At 45.7% G+C, this 9,939-nt stretch overlaps 8 protein-coding genes across 8 annotated transcripts; 5 read left to right on the top strand and 3 right to left on the bottom strand.

Annotated features, from left to right (window-relative positions):
• Positions 1–237: 237 nt before the first annotated feature.
• SPPG_07474 (uncharacterized protein) lies at positions 238–1,070 on the bottom strand. The gene has a single exon (XM_016755640.1). It carries the CDS (start codon positions 1,056–1,058, stop codon positions 306–308), a length of 753 nt encoding a protein of 250 aa, XP_016605118.1. The 5' UTR covers positions 1,059–1,070; the 3' UTR covers positions 238–305.
• A 101-nt stretch (positions 1,071–1,171) lies between these two features.
• Positions 1,172–2,848, top strand: SPPG_07473 (S-methyl-5-thioribose-1-phosphate isomerase). The gene is made up of 6 exons (XM_016755639.1): positions 1,172–1,260; positions 1,322–1,432; positions 1,497–1,897; positions 1,970–2,181; positions 2,243–2,504; positions 2,579–2,848. The coding sequence occupies exons 1-6, from the start codon at positions 1,212–1,214 to the stop codon at positions 2,678–2,680; spliced, it is 1,137 nt and encodes a 378-aa protein (XP_016605117.1). The 5' UTR covers positions 1,172–1,211; the 3' UTR covers positions 2,681–2,848.
• Positions 2,721–3,640, bottom strand: SPPG_07472 (uncharacterized protein). Its single transcript, XM_016755638.1, has 4 exons — positions 3,372–3,640; positions 3,218–3,305; positions 3,050–3,146; positions 2,721–2,985 (listed from the first exon to the last, which is right to left on the bottom strand). The coding sequence occupies exons 1-4, from the start codon at positions 3,623–3,625 to the stop codon at positions 2,852–2,854; spliced, it is 573 nt and encodes a 190-aa protein (XP_016605116.1). The 5' UTR covers positions 3,626–3,640; the 3' UTR covers positions 2,721–2,851.
• Positions 3,641–3,746: 106 nt separating this feature from the next.
• Positions 3,747–4,961, top strand: SPPG_07471 (density-regulated protein DRP1). The gene is made up of 7 exons (XM_016755637.1): positions 3,747–3,904; positions 3,972–3,991; positions 4,048–4,138; positions 4,263–4,343; positions 4,404–4,520; positions 4,579–4,730; positions 4,786–4,961. Exons 1-7 carry the CDS (start codon positions 3,823–3,825, stop codon positions 4,828–4,830), a joined length of 588 nt encoding a protein of 195 aa, XP_016605115.1. The 5' UTR covers positions 3,747–3,822; the 3' UTR covers positions 4,831–4,961.
• Positions 4,962–5,142: 181 nt separating this feature from the next.
• SPPG_07470 (uncharacterized protein) lies at positions 5,143–6,498 on the top strand. Its single transcript, XM_016755636.1, has 4 exons — positions 5,143–5,771; positions 5,847–5,913; positions 5,976–6,029; positions 6,095–6,498. The coding sequence occupies exons 1-4, from the start codon at positions 5,521–5,523 to the stop codon at positions 6,416–6,418; spliced, it is 696 nt and encodes a 231-aa protein (XP_016605114.1). The 5' UTR covers positions 5,143–5,520; the 3' UTR covers positions 6,419–6,498.
• SPPG_07469 (uncharacterized protein) lies at positions 6,381–7,418 on the bottom strand (the record flags this gene model as incomplete). Its single annotated transcript, XM_016755635.1, has 4 exons — positions 6,381–6,739; positions 6,798–6,913; positions 6,989–7,038; positions 7,128–7,418. The coding sequence occupies 4 exons, from the start codon at positions 7,416–7,418 to the stop codon at positions 6,597–6,599; spliced, it is 600 nt and encodes a 199-aa protein (XP_016605113.1). The 3' UTR covers positions 6,381–6,596.
• Positions 7,419–7,557: 139 nt separating this feature from the next.
• On the top strand, positions 7,558–9,074 carry SPPG_07468 (uncharacterized protein). The gene is made up of 5 exons (XM_016755634.1): positions 7,558–7,856; positions 7,927–7,966; positions 8,036–8,265; positions 8,325–8,657; positions 8,730–9,074. Exons 1-5 carry the CDS (start codon positions 7,564–7,566, stop codon positions 8,827–8,829), a joined length of 996 nt encoding a protein of 331 aa, XP_016605112.1. The 5' UTR covers positions 7,558–7,563; the 3' UTR covers positions 8,830–9,074.
• Positions 9,075–9,150: 76 nt separating this feature from the next.
• Positions 9,151–9,882, top strand: SPPG_07467 (uncharacterized protein; the record flags this gene model as incomplete). The annotated part of the gene is made up of 5 exons (XM_016755633.1): positions 9,151–9,178; positions 9,274–9,287; positions 9,363–9,418; positions 9,492–9,635; positions 9,702–9,882. 5 exons carry the CDS (start codon positions 9,151–9,153, stop codon positions 9,880–9,882), a joined length of 423 nt encoding a protein of 140 aa, XP_016605111.1.
• Positions 9,883–9,939: the final 57 nt, after the last annotated feature.

Raw genomic sequence — 9,939 nt, 5'->3', positions numbered from 1 at the left:
CTTGCTTTCGTTGACGGATGGCAGGAAAGGTGGCCTATCATAAGCATTAGCCCTGTAGTGAACGATAAGAAGTGTGAATAACATACCATATTGGTTTGTTGTGTGTGTGTGTAAGAGTTGAAATGTGGGGATCTGCGCAAGAACGAGCGTTCCCAGATGTTGAAGGGTGCGGGCGGTGCGTTGGCGGATGCTGGATGGTGGGTCCCTGCGGCACAGTCACGTTTATATTGGATCGAGTGTGAGTTGAACAAGAGCATATTGCAATGGTGATTATTTACATAAATAAAAATGCATAATATGCTTTATCATGAAGACGTCCCCCGTCCATTTCCAAAATGCTGTCTCAACATGCCTAATCTCTCCACAGCCGCCTTGACTCTCTTTTCCGTCTCACTCTGTTGCGTCCCGCCCGTTTCCACCGCCTCTTGATAAGCCTGCACAGCCAAATGAAACTCTTCTACCGCATCCTCTAACCCATACACATCTCTTGCATAGCGCATATCACGGAGGTACGCAATGGCTTCCTCCCCATCTTGGAGTGTCGCTCGAAGCGATGTTGATTGCAACGTGGTGGGTCCCATCATGGGACGAGCCGCGGGGGGTGAGCCGTAAATGGTCGTAGTGTACTCTGACGATCGTAGAAAGTCTAGTACGTCTGCCCCGTCTGTTGCATCCACGCTATAATCCGCTCCCGGATCGGTGGTGATTTGGGAAATGGACGGTAAATCAGGTAACAACACCCCATTATCTTCACGCTCAAAATTCCCAATCCCAGACGCAAACAAATCCTCCTCGGTTAGAACCTCTCCGGTCGGGACATGATATGCACGTCTCCCTCCCAGATAGTCTTCATGAATGGGTGTCGAGAAGACGGCTGTGTCCAGTTGTATCGATCCGCCGGTGGTTGTCGATGGGCCTTGTGTTTTGGAGGGGAGGAGGGAGGAGAGGTCTGTGGGTGTTATGGCGGGAACATGGGGAACAGGTTGCGATGATGTTGAGGAGGGTGCTGCTTTAGCTTTTCCTTTGCTTGTGTTGGACGGTGGATCTGGGGTCGGCATATTTTTGAACTTGAGTTTGTGATTTGCAACTTGCGATAGGCACATGCTTGTTGGAGAGTCACGTGTTCTAAGGATTGCGCAATCGAACTTTGGGGCATGCTTCCGGGGCTCAAGAATTCAACCTTGTATTTTCCTTGTCGCTTTATCCCCATCATGGTCATGCAAACGGCCCCAACGCTAGAAGCCATTCGATACAAAAAGGGTACGTCTCAAAGGACAATGGGTTTTTAGGACCATGTTGCTTACTCGTACAATTTCTATAGGCTCTCTAGAGATCTTGGACCAATTGCTCCTTCCTTTTGCTACAGTGTTTGAGCAGGTCAAAGGTGTAGAAGATGGGCATAGAGTGATCAAGACCATGAAAGTCCGTGGAGGTAAACTGCTTGCATTCAAGTTTTCCTCAAGTTTTCATAATTGACATTAATGGAATTGCGCTAGCACCTGCCATTGCCATTGTGGCCGCACTCTCACTTGCAGTGGAACTCCACAGCACGGCACTTGTAGGCAAACTATCCACAGCACCCTCCATCCAAGAATTCGTCCACTCCAAACTAGAGTATCTCAAGACCTCTCGACCGACTGCCGTAAACCTCTTTGAAGCCGCTGGACGACTGGACGGTTTAGTCGCCCGTGCTGCTACTGTAGCAAATGCTACCGCTCAGAGTGTCGCGAGCGCCTACATTGATGCTGCGGAAGCCATGTTGCAAAAGGATATTGAGGATAATCATAATATTGGGCGATTTGGGACTGAGTACGTGTTGAAACATAAACCGCAGACGCAAGCAGAGGTTCAAGTCTTGACGCACTGCAATACGGGGAGTCTGGCGACAGCAGGATGGGTGCGTCTTTGGCAGTATTCTCATTGTCACCATACTCAACATTTTGGACTTACATTTGTGATTACATAATAGGGCACCGCACTAGGCATCATCCGTGACTTGCACGCCAGCGGAAATCTTGCTCATGCTTATTGCACCGAAACCAGACCGTATAACCAAGGCTCTCGTCTCACGGCGTATGAACTTGTCTACGAAAACATACCAGCTACCCTCATCTGCGATGACATGGCATCGGCCCTCTTGGCACGAAAACCCATCACAGCCATCATTGTTGGTGCAGATCGGTACAGTTTGTCTTCTTGAACAAAACATGAGACGCAACCCCTCTCATATTTGATTAAAAAGTGTTGCAGCAAACGGTGACACGGCCAACAAAATCGGGACATACCAACTCGCCATTACAGCTCAATACCATAACGTTCTCTTTATTGTCGCTGCTCCTTCCACATCCATTGATCTTTTGACTGCATCTGGCAAGGATATTCCTATTGAGGAACGCGCTGCTGTTGAAGTGGTCCAAATTCGTGGTCCGTCTGTGCAAGAGAATGCGTCTACCACTGTCCAGATTGCTGCACCGGGTATTGGAGTGTGGAATCCGGCGTTTGATGTAAGCCTCTTTTTTTTTTTTTTTTCTATGCGTTGCTTTTGGTATGATGTGATTATTGATAGTGTTCATTATAGGTTACACCTGCTAGCTTGATATCGGCGATTGTTACCGAAAAGGGTGTATGTGTCAAGAAACCTGGCAGTGACGTATTTGATTTGAAAGACTTTTTGTCATAGATATTGGGTAAGAAATTTACATTACGTAGATGGGAGCTAGTCCTGTTTTGCGGTACTTAGCATTATGTATTTTGTTGCGAGATGAACATATATGTACAAGCATGCTGTTTCTAGCGTATATCTACAAATTACGAGAATAGCTTTTCCAAATTATGTACAGTCCTTGAGCCATTATCGGAAAAGTCGCTTTTTGGACCCAGCTGGCGTAAATGATGCAGGGTCATGCTTGTACCGTCGATAAGCTTCTCGCAAGTGTTCAGGTTGAATGCCACCGGTATCCCCCCATTCCTCCATGACTTCACGTGCTATAATGTGGACTATCAGCCTTGATTCAAAATAAAAAAACTCGTTGACTTTTGACGATTTCACCTTTTTCTGTCATTTCTCCTACAAATAGTTTTGCGGCGCCCGCCACGACAATCGCAGAGCTTTCAGATACATTCTGTCCCAAAACTCCTTGCAAAAACTAAAACAAGACTGCATAAACACACTATCCAACTTATCAGATCCTCTATAAAACGGTTATCGACATTTTACCTTTTTCATACCCCCTTTCTGGAAATGCGCTCGTCGAAAGACTTCATATCTCTGAACTTGTTCCTGTGTAAATGTCGCCAATAAAGCTCTTTTACAACGTCAGCTAAAACGCACAACAACAATCATTCAAAACTCCTTCAACAACAGTCCTCACCGTTCTGCCTCCTTATCTACCCCTTTCCGTGGATGCAGCAACTCATCCTCAATATCATCGTCCAATTCCACGTCATCATCTTTAGGCTCTTCTGCTATATCGCCTTCCGCATCGTCCGGTTTTGTGACAGTGGGATCTGGTATGGGGACCGTGGACGGGAGATTGGGACTACTGGGAGATTCGTTACCGGGAGTGCTGGCGCGTTTGGGGATCTTGACGGTGCTTTTGCGTTTCTTGGAGGGTCGGTCATCCATCTCTTAAAATGTTTTGTTGGCAATTGTGCTCAAATGCAGATCACTCTCTGGCCACCATGAATGATGTTCACGTGATCTTCATTGGAGTGAAGGCAAATGTAAACCAGGAGCTTTGAAAAATGCAGGATCTGGAGATTGGTTGTCATCCCTTGTTTTTTTGATAGACGGTCTTTTGATTTGTTTTCTTCTTTTGCGACATGTCCGATACGGAAGACGTAGCTGTACCTGTGGAGGACTGGCCCAAGACACGGGTCAGGACGGATATAGTTTATTGTGGAGGTAGCGTGATGTTTGAATTGTTTGCAATGAAGCATGTCGCTCACTTTTTCCACTGTTTCAATCATAGTGTGTTCCATGCCAGTTGAGGTGTGACCTCTTCTTCCTATTTAGCTTGCCAAGACAGGATTGCTTATAATTGTCAGTACTGTGAGTTTAGCGGGACGACAGCAACATGTAAGAAATGGTTGCGGAAGGAGCATCCTACCGAGTTTGCTCGGATATGGCCAGAGGATGGTGAGTTGTTGGAGTAATTTTTAATACGCTTAGCGGGTTGGGGGTGCATTGGAGCATGGACGACGCCTGGATCTTGGTGGCAATGAAGAGCTGGGTACACAGTATCTCTAACAATATGTCATAGATCTCGAAAAGAAGATGGACGACGTAACGCTACAAGATGATGAAGTGCCTGACAAGGAACTCACAAAAGAACAAAAGAAAGGTTCGAAACCCATATCCCTAAATGACACTACCCGATGTTTTAAAACTTTTGTCATCTTAGCCGAAGCAAAAGCTGAAAGAGAACGAAAGAAAAAGGCGGCACAAAAAGTCATTATCCGACGGGTGGAACGCACAAAGCGAAAATGCGTCATAGAAGTATCAGGCCTAGAAAATTTCGGTACGCAATTCCACTAGTTCTTTTCTTACCTTTACACACTACTGAACTCCACAAACAGGCGTGGACCTAAAGAAAGCCGCCAAACTCTTTGCAACGAAATTCGCCTGCGGATCCTCAGTCACCAAAAACCCGCAAGGCCTAGACGAAATTGTTGTGCAAGGAGATATGCAAGACGCCATATACGAATTGATTCTCAAAACCTGGAAAGAGGTATACATCCTTGTTCATCGCTTATCAGTCCATGATGCCTGATTTTGGTATATAGGTTCCTGAAGATCAGATGGAGCTGACGGAAGCGAAAAAGAAATGAAGGAACGTGTATTTTTACGTACATTGTCACCCTTTCCTCGACCTATAGTTTTCAAGATTCTTTTTTTTGTCATGTGTGCATTACTGCGATGTATATAGAGCACTCAATACCAACTGCTTCGTATTCTGAGATTTTCGAGACGTTTCTTGTCACCATTGTTTTTTGTTTGCTTGGATAGTTTCTGAAATGCGAACCCCTGTATCGAGTTGTTTTATTGTCTTTTACAATTTCCTGCATCGTCTTGGTAATGACCTTCTTAAAGAATATCGTTGCCAATGCGACGAACATGATTGAACGCGAATGTGTGCATGCTTAGAGCAGTAATAAAGGATTTCACCAACTTCTGCGGACTGCGGCTCTTGGATGTACTATGGATGATGAGATGTAACGCAACAACTAAATTATTATCAATTATTGGACACACAGACATGCAAGTTCCAAGTATGACAGGTATGGTTCTTTATTTCCTCCTTGTAGGTGATGTTATCACACACTGTTTTGTAGTAGGTGCGCAATGTCCCTATTGCATTTGCTATTATGTCAAAGTCATTTTTGAAGCATGTTGTGGTATTCTTGTTTCCCCATGTGCAGGGATACAATGGCCTCGTTTCCGCATCAGACAAAATGGCTTAAGGAACATTTGTGAAGGAAACGCGTAGATCCTCTCTGCGCTTTCTAACACGACAAACCATGTTCATGCGTGTATCTTCCTCCCGCCTTGTCGTCCATACGACCAGAATCCTCCAAACCCGCCACATCTCATCACAACCCCGTTCCCACAACATTGGCCCACTCCTTGCACAGAGTCTCCTGAAAACTGCTCAGGAACACACATATTATCTCCCAACAGAGTTCAAAACAAGCAAGGGAGTCCTATGGAAGCTCAACGAGACGTTGGGTGACGCCGAAATGGTCCTATCACGGACATTTGGGAATGAACAGTGTGTTATTGTTTCTTTTATGATGATGCTGCGTATTCGTTTCATTGATTGTCGTGGTATCTTGTCTTATTTTAGCATATCGGCTCTATTCAACGTGGATGCCATGAGCGAATTCCAGGATTTTGCGGATATGGAACACGAGGTAGGGGGTATCGAGCTTGTCGACCATATCATCAAGGCGTGCTGAGACCACGTCGTTTGCAGCCTGCATTTGGAGAGCGGCCTCCTGTCGGTTTATCCATTGTCATTCAAAAAAAGGCAAGTGATAAACCCTTGACCCTGTGTATACCATGATCGATTTCCAATTGATCAGGCGAATGTAGACCGACAGTATAGAGTCCGGTGCACTTGAAATTGAAGCATCGGCTAAATATCCCAACATCTTTATCAATCATATTACCGTCTTCCCTTCCGTGGACCTTTGCATGGATTCGTCCGCTCAGGGCGATTGGCAACGACGGGGCCTATATAGCGGTCCATCCTTTCAGCAATTACCAGAAACCCTCCAAGATTTGTTTCAAGAGTATATAACTGAACGAGGGTTTGATGAGGAATTGGCATTGAGGATACATGACATTGTTGAGGCCAAAGATCAGAAGGAGTGGGATGTTTGGGTTAAAAATGTTGGCAACTTTATTGATATTTGATGGTTATTGACCGTAGATAACTAAAATCGTTCATATTGGTTATGAGCATAACTGTTCCGAAAATTTTCTGATAGCCCTCCTGCTACTACTATGACCAGGGTGTACATGATAACTGCCTATAGCACTATGAAGTCCATTTGTCAAACTATACTGGCACTACCAAATTGACACTTTGTGGTTACGAAAAGAGTTGAAGCTGCATATAGACAACATCCAAATCCCGTCCAAACTTGTACCCCAGTGCAGGAAAATACCCAGATTGTTGAAACCACAACTTTTTAAACAGGACGACACTTGCTTCATTCTCCTGGGCAACAAGGGCTGAAAGAAAGAACATTAACAGCTGTTGTGCGACAATAAGCATTACAATTGCAAGTACCAATAATGTTTTTGTAGCCCAGTGCCTTTGCTCGTGCGATAATGATTTTTGCTAGCCGTTTTCCAAGGCCTTTGCGAAGATGCTCATGGTGCACGTAGAGTGTTATTTCTACGGTCCTGGTAATGAACGCAAAATCCGAGTTAATTTTGTCCCCCAAAGTCTACCCAATATCCAAGACATGGTATGCATACTTGTCGTAACCCTTCTTGGGGTTGAACTGAGTTATCCCGCAATATCCAACCTAACGCGTTTTGCATAATAAAGAGTGGTTAACCAACTGCACATGCTACTCTATAAGTTCAAAAGCGCGGATCACTTGATGGTACCTACCACAGTACCCGACGCATCCTCAGCTACAATTAGTGGCCGCTGCTCATTAAACTGACGAAACCATCCCAACCTGTCCTCCAAGGTCCAGGGATCGTAGTCAAATGTCGCGACGCTATTGAGGATGCACCAGTTATAAATTTCGAGCATACCCGGTACATCTGCCTCTGTAGCATCTCTTATGGGGTACGCAGGGTCCGCTACCTGAGGAGGTGTCATCTTGCCGTTGAATGAAGCATCGGGTCCATGCTGAGCTGGGTTTTCATCTTTGAACAAGCGCTGAGGTACAGCCATACTTGAATACAATGACTGTGCCTATGAGTCACGCGTGTCATGCCTAGTACGGAGGCACAGCCATAATAAGTTTGATGACTGTGCCACGCGAGTCATCCTAGTCATGGCCTGTGTAGACGTTGCTTTTCAACTTGGATTTGCAACCATGGGCGATACGGGGGTTGGCCTAGAGCTGTTTACGTGGGGTCCGGCATGGAATGTTCCTTCATTTGACCCGTTCTGCTTGTCAATTGAGACCTACTTGCAATTTGCTGAAGCCAACTGGGTCGTCAATGAGTGCAATGACACTGGGGTGTCACCGACTGGCGAGTTGCCGATGCTCAGAGATGGGCCCCTGGAGCCGGTGGTGGGCACGTCAAAGATTATCTCGCATCTCAAGAAAAAGGGTCTTGATCTGGATAGCCACTTGACAGCGAAGGAACAGGCAGAGTGTTTGGCGTAAGTTCTGTTGTTGGTTTGCACTTACGACCGTTAAGGTGTTCTCGGCTGATCGCTTTTCACCAAAAAGTTACACAAGTCTTATTGAGGATAAACTCTATGATGCTTTGGTAAGATGGGAACGGTGAGGAAGGTGTGTTGTCTTATATATGTATACTCACCTGCACCTCTACTCTCAGTTGTACAGCTGGTGGCTCGAAGTCAACAATGCCGCCAAATCGACAAAACCCGCCATTGCAAAATCGTTACGTGGATGGGCGGGAATGAGGGTTCCGGGGCAGTTGCAAAGGAAAGCCGAAGCACGGCTTCGGAAATATCGTGATAGTCAGCAGGTTTACTCTGTGGCTCGCGAATGTTATCAAGCCCTCTCTCACAAGTTGGGGGAAAAGGAGTACTTTTTCGGAAAAGAGTAAGTAGAGATGAACTCTACGATTCCAATTTGACAAACTAGTTAACAAGTATGCCAAGTCCAAGTTCATTGGATGCCATTGCATTCGGCCACCTTGCCCTACACGCCATTCCAGCTCTCGCTGAGCCCACCCTCTTCTCTATCCTCACATTCGAATTCCCAACCCTGTACGCTTACTGTGAGCGTGTCCGAAAAACCTGTTTTAAGAAACCACTGCGACCATCGCCAAATCTTAGACCGTCGTATCTTCTTACCGACATTATCAAATCTCCCACCACGTATATTCGCAGCCTTTTCATGCGTCGACAGGTCGTACCGGCAGAGAAAGCCAAACAAGAGGACCACATAAAGACTGCACTCTCGGTTTTGGGCGCTGTGGGTTTTTTTGTAGGGTAAGGTGACCTGTGACTTTGTATTGAGCAATGTCGGATGCACTCACGCAATTTGGTTTACTTTGCCAAAAGGTATATCTGGTACCATGGTATAATACAAATATCGTACGATGATGATGAGGAAGTGGAAGAGGGTGACGACCATAACGGTGTTGATGACGATGACGAGTAAATAGATTCCCTTGCAGGCAGATTTTTACTGCTTGGGAGGGTAGATCACGGTTGCGTGGAGTGGCCAGCTTTTGGAACACCCGCTGGCTGTCATGTCTTGCAATCATATATAGATGCTGTAACTGTCGCTAGCAAAACACATTGTTTTATAGCATACACTTTAGTGTAGATGTTTCTGTTCATCTGTCTGCTTACTGAACATTCCCAATTGGGGAATCACGTGACAATGGAAATTGTCGGCTGCGAGTGGATCTTCCTCAAGGCTTTCAAGCCACGACAACCTAGCGTTGTGATTCTGGAGATTGCAGAGAATTAGTGGAAGATGGCGCCGGCAACAAGTTGGCTCAACGGTACGTTCCTCGACCACGATTGGCCCTCTGTTCTATTACTACGTTAACGTGATTCTGATACTTTTGTTACCTGGTTTGGTTTGGGACAATTGCAGCCTGGACAGGCACTGTAAGTAGTACTACGCTAGTACGCTCTTTTCTCTGTATATTCCACTCGTGCTCATTAATGGCTCCACTCTAACAGCTAGCAGCTCTCAGAGCAAATGGTGTACGGCGCACCGTAAAGCAGATCCTTATGATGTAACCATACCGATATTCGTTTGGTACACGACAGAATCCTTGGAATAACCATTTTATTTTTCAAACTTTATAGCGACCAACCCCGTGTTGGTCGATTTGTCGGAAAGGACGACTACGGCAACGAATACTACGAAAACCGTGACGAGATTGTCCTCCGTGATCGCTGGGTTGAGTACAAAAAGTGGAATCCGGATGCGACACAAGTTCCAGCGGAATGGTAGGAAAAGAAACCCTTGTCCTGTATTGGTACAGCATCAGAATGGAATCCTTATCATCGTTATAGGCATCAATGGCTTCACCACATCACCGATGATGTTCCCACCCCTCAGACCGTTCCTAAACCGTTTTTCTCCCCTCCGCACGTGGAAAATCTTACCGGAAGTGAAGGGGCATTCAAGACCTACAACACAACAGTACCAAAATACAATGCATGGAAACCTGCAACGAAGGAAAGGCAGGGATAGATTAATGGAAAAGGCCCTTTGTCGGTTTTGTTATACCTCTAAGAAAAAAATGGAATC

The sequence above is a fragment of the Spizellomyces punctatus genome (assembly GCF_000182565.1).
Source record: "Spizellomyces punctatus DAOM BR117 chromosome Unknown supercont1.16, whole genome shotgun sequence".
Taxonomy (NCBI): domain Eukaryota; kingdom Fungi; phylum Chytridiomycota; class Chytridiomycetes; order Spizellomycetales; family Spizellomycetaceae; genus Spizellomyces; species Spizellomyces punctatus.
The sequence above is the reverse complement of the archived record's forward strand: the minus strand, read 5'-3'. Positions and strand labels throughout refer to the sequence as shown.

Coding starts and splice junctions, on each gene's coding strand:
- SPPG_07470 (XM_016755636.1), top strand. CDS start 5,521: ATGTTCATGCGTGTATCTTCCTCCCGCCTTGTCGTCCATACGACCAGA. Junction 5,772..5,846: donor CGGACATTTGGGAATGAACA/GTGTGTTATTGT, acceptor GTCTTATTTTAG/CATATCGGCTCTATTCAACG. Junction 5,914..5,975: donor TTGCGGATATGGAACACGAG/GTAGGGGGTATC, acceptor CGTCGTTTGCAG/CCTGCATTTGGAGAGCGGCC.
- SPPG_07474 (XM_016755640.1), bottom strand. CDS start 1,058: ATGCCGACCCCAGATCCACCGTCCAACACAAGCAAAGGAAAAGCTAAA.
- SPPG_07473 (XM_016755639.1), top strand. CDS start 1,212: ATGGTCATGCAAACGGCCCCAACGCTAGAAGCCATTCGATACAAAAAG. Junction 1,898..1,969: donor GTCTGGCGACAGCAGGATGG/GTGCGTCTTTGG, acceptor ATTACATAATAG/GGCACCGCACTAGGCATCAT. Junction 2,182..2,242: donor ATCATTGTTGGTGCAGATCG/GTACAGTTTGTC, acceptor TTGATTAAAAAG/TGTTGCAGCAAACGGTGACA.
- SPPG_07471 (XM_016755637.1), top strand. CDS start 3,823: ATGTCCGATACGGAAGACGTAGCTGTACCTGTGGAGGACTGGCCCAAG. Junction 3,905..3,971: donor GGATATAGTTTATTGTGGAG/GTAGCGTGATGT, acceptor TTTCAATCATAG/TGTGTTCCATGCCAGTTGAG. Junction 4,521..4,578: donor ATCAGGCCTAGAAAATTTCG/GTACGCAATTCC, acceptor CTCCACAAACAG/GCGTGGACCTAAAGAAAGCC.
- SPPG_07468 (XM_016755634.1), top strand. CDS start 7,564: ATGGGCGATACGGGGGTTGGCCTAGAGCTGTTTACGTGGGGTCCGGCA. Junction 7,967..8,035: donor ATAAACTCTATGATGCTTTG/GTAAGATGGGAA, acceptor CTCTACTCTCAG/TTGTACAGCTGGTGGCTCGA. Junction 8,658..8,729: donor GCTGTGGGTTTTTTTGTAGG/GTAAGGTGACCT, acceptor CTTTGCCAAAAG/GTATATCTGGTACCATGGTA.
- SPPG_07472 (XM_016755638.1), bottom strand. CDS start 3,625: ATGGATGACCGACCCTCCAAGAAACGCAAAAGCACCGTCAAGATCCCC. Junction 3,306..3,371: donor GTAGATAAGGAGGCAGAACG/GTGAGGACTGTT, acceptor ACGTTGTAAAAG/AGCTTTATTGGCGACATTTA. Junction 2,986..3,049: donor AGGAGAAATGACAGAAAAAG/GTGAAATCGTCA, acceptor TCCACATTATAG/CACGTGAAGTCATGGAGGAA.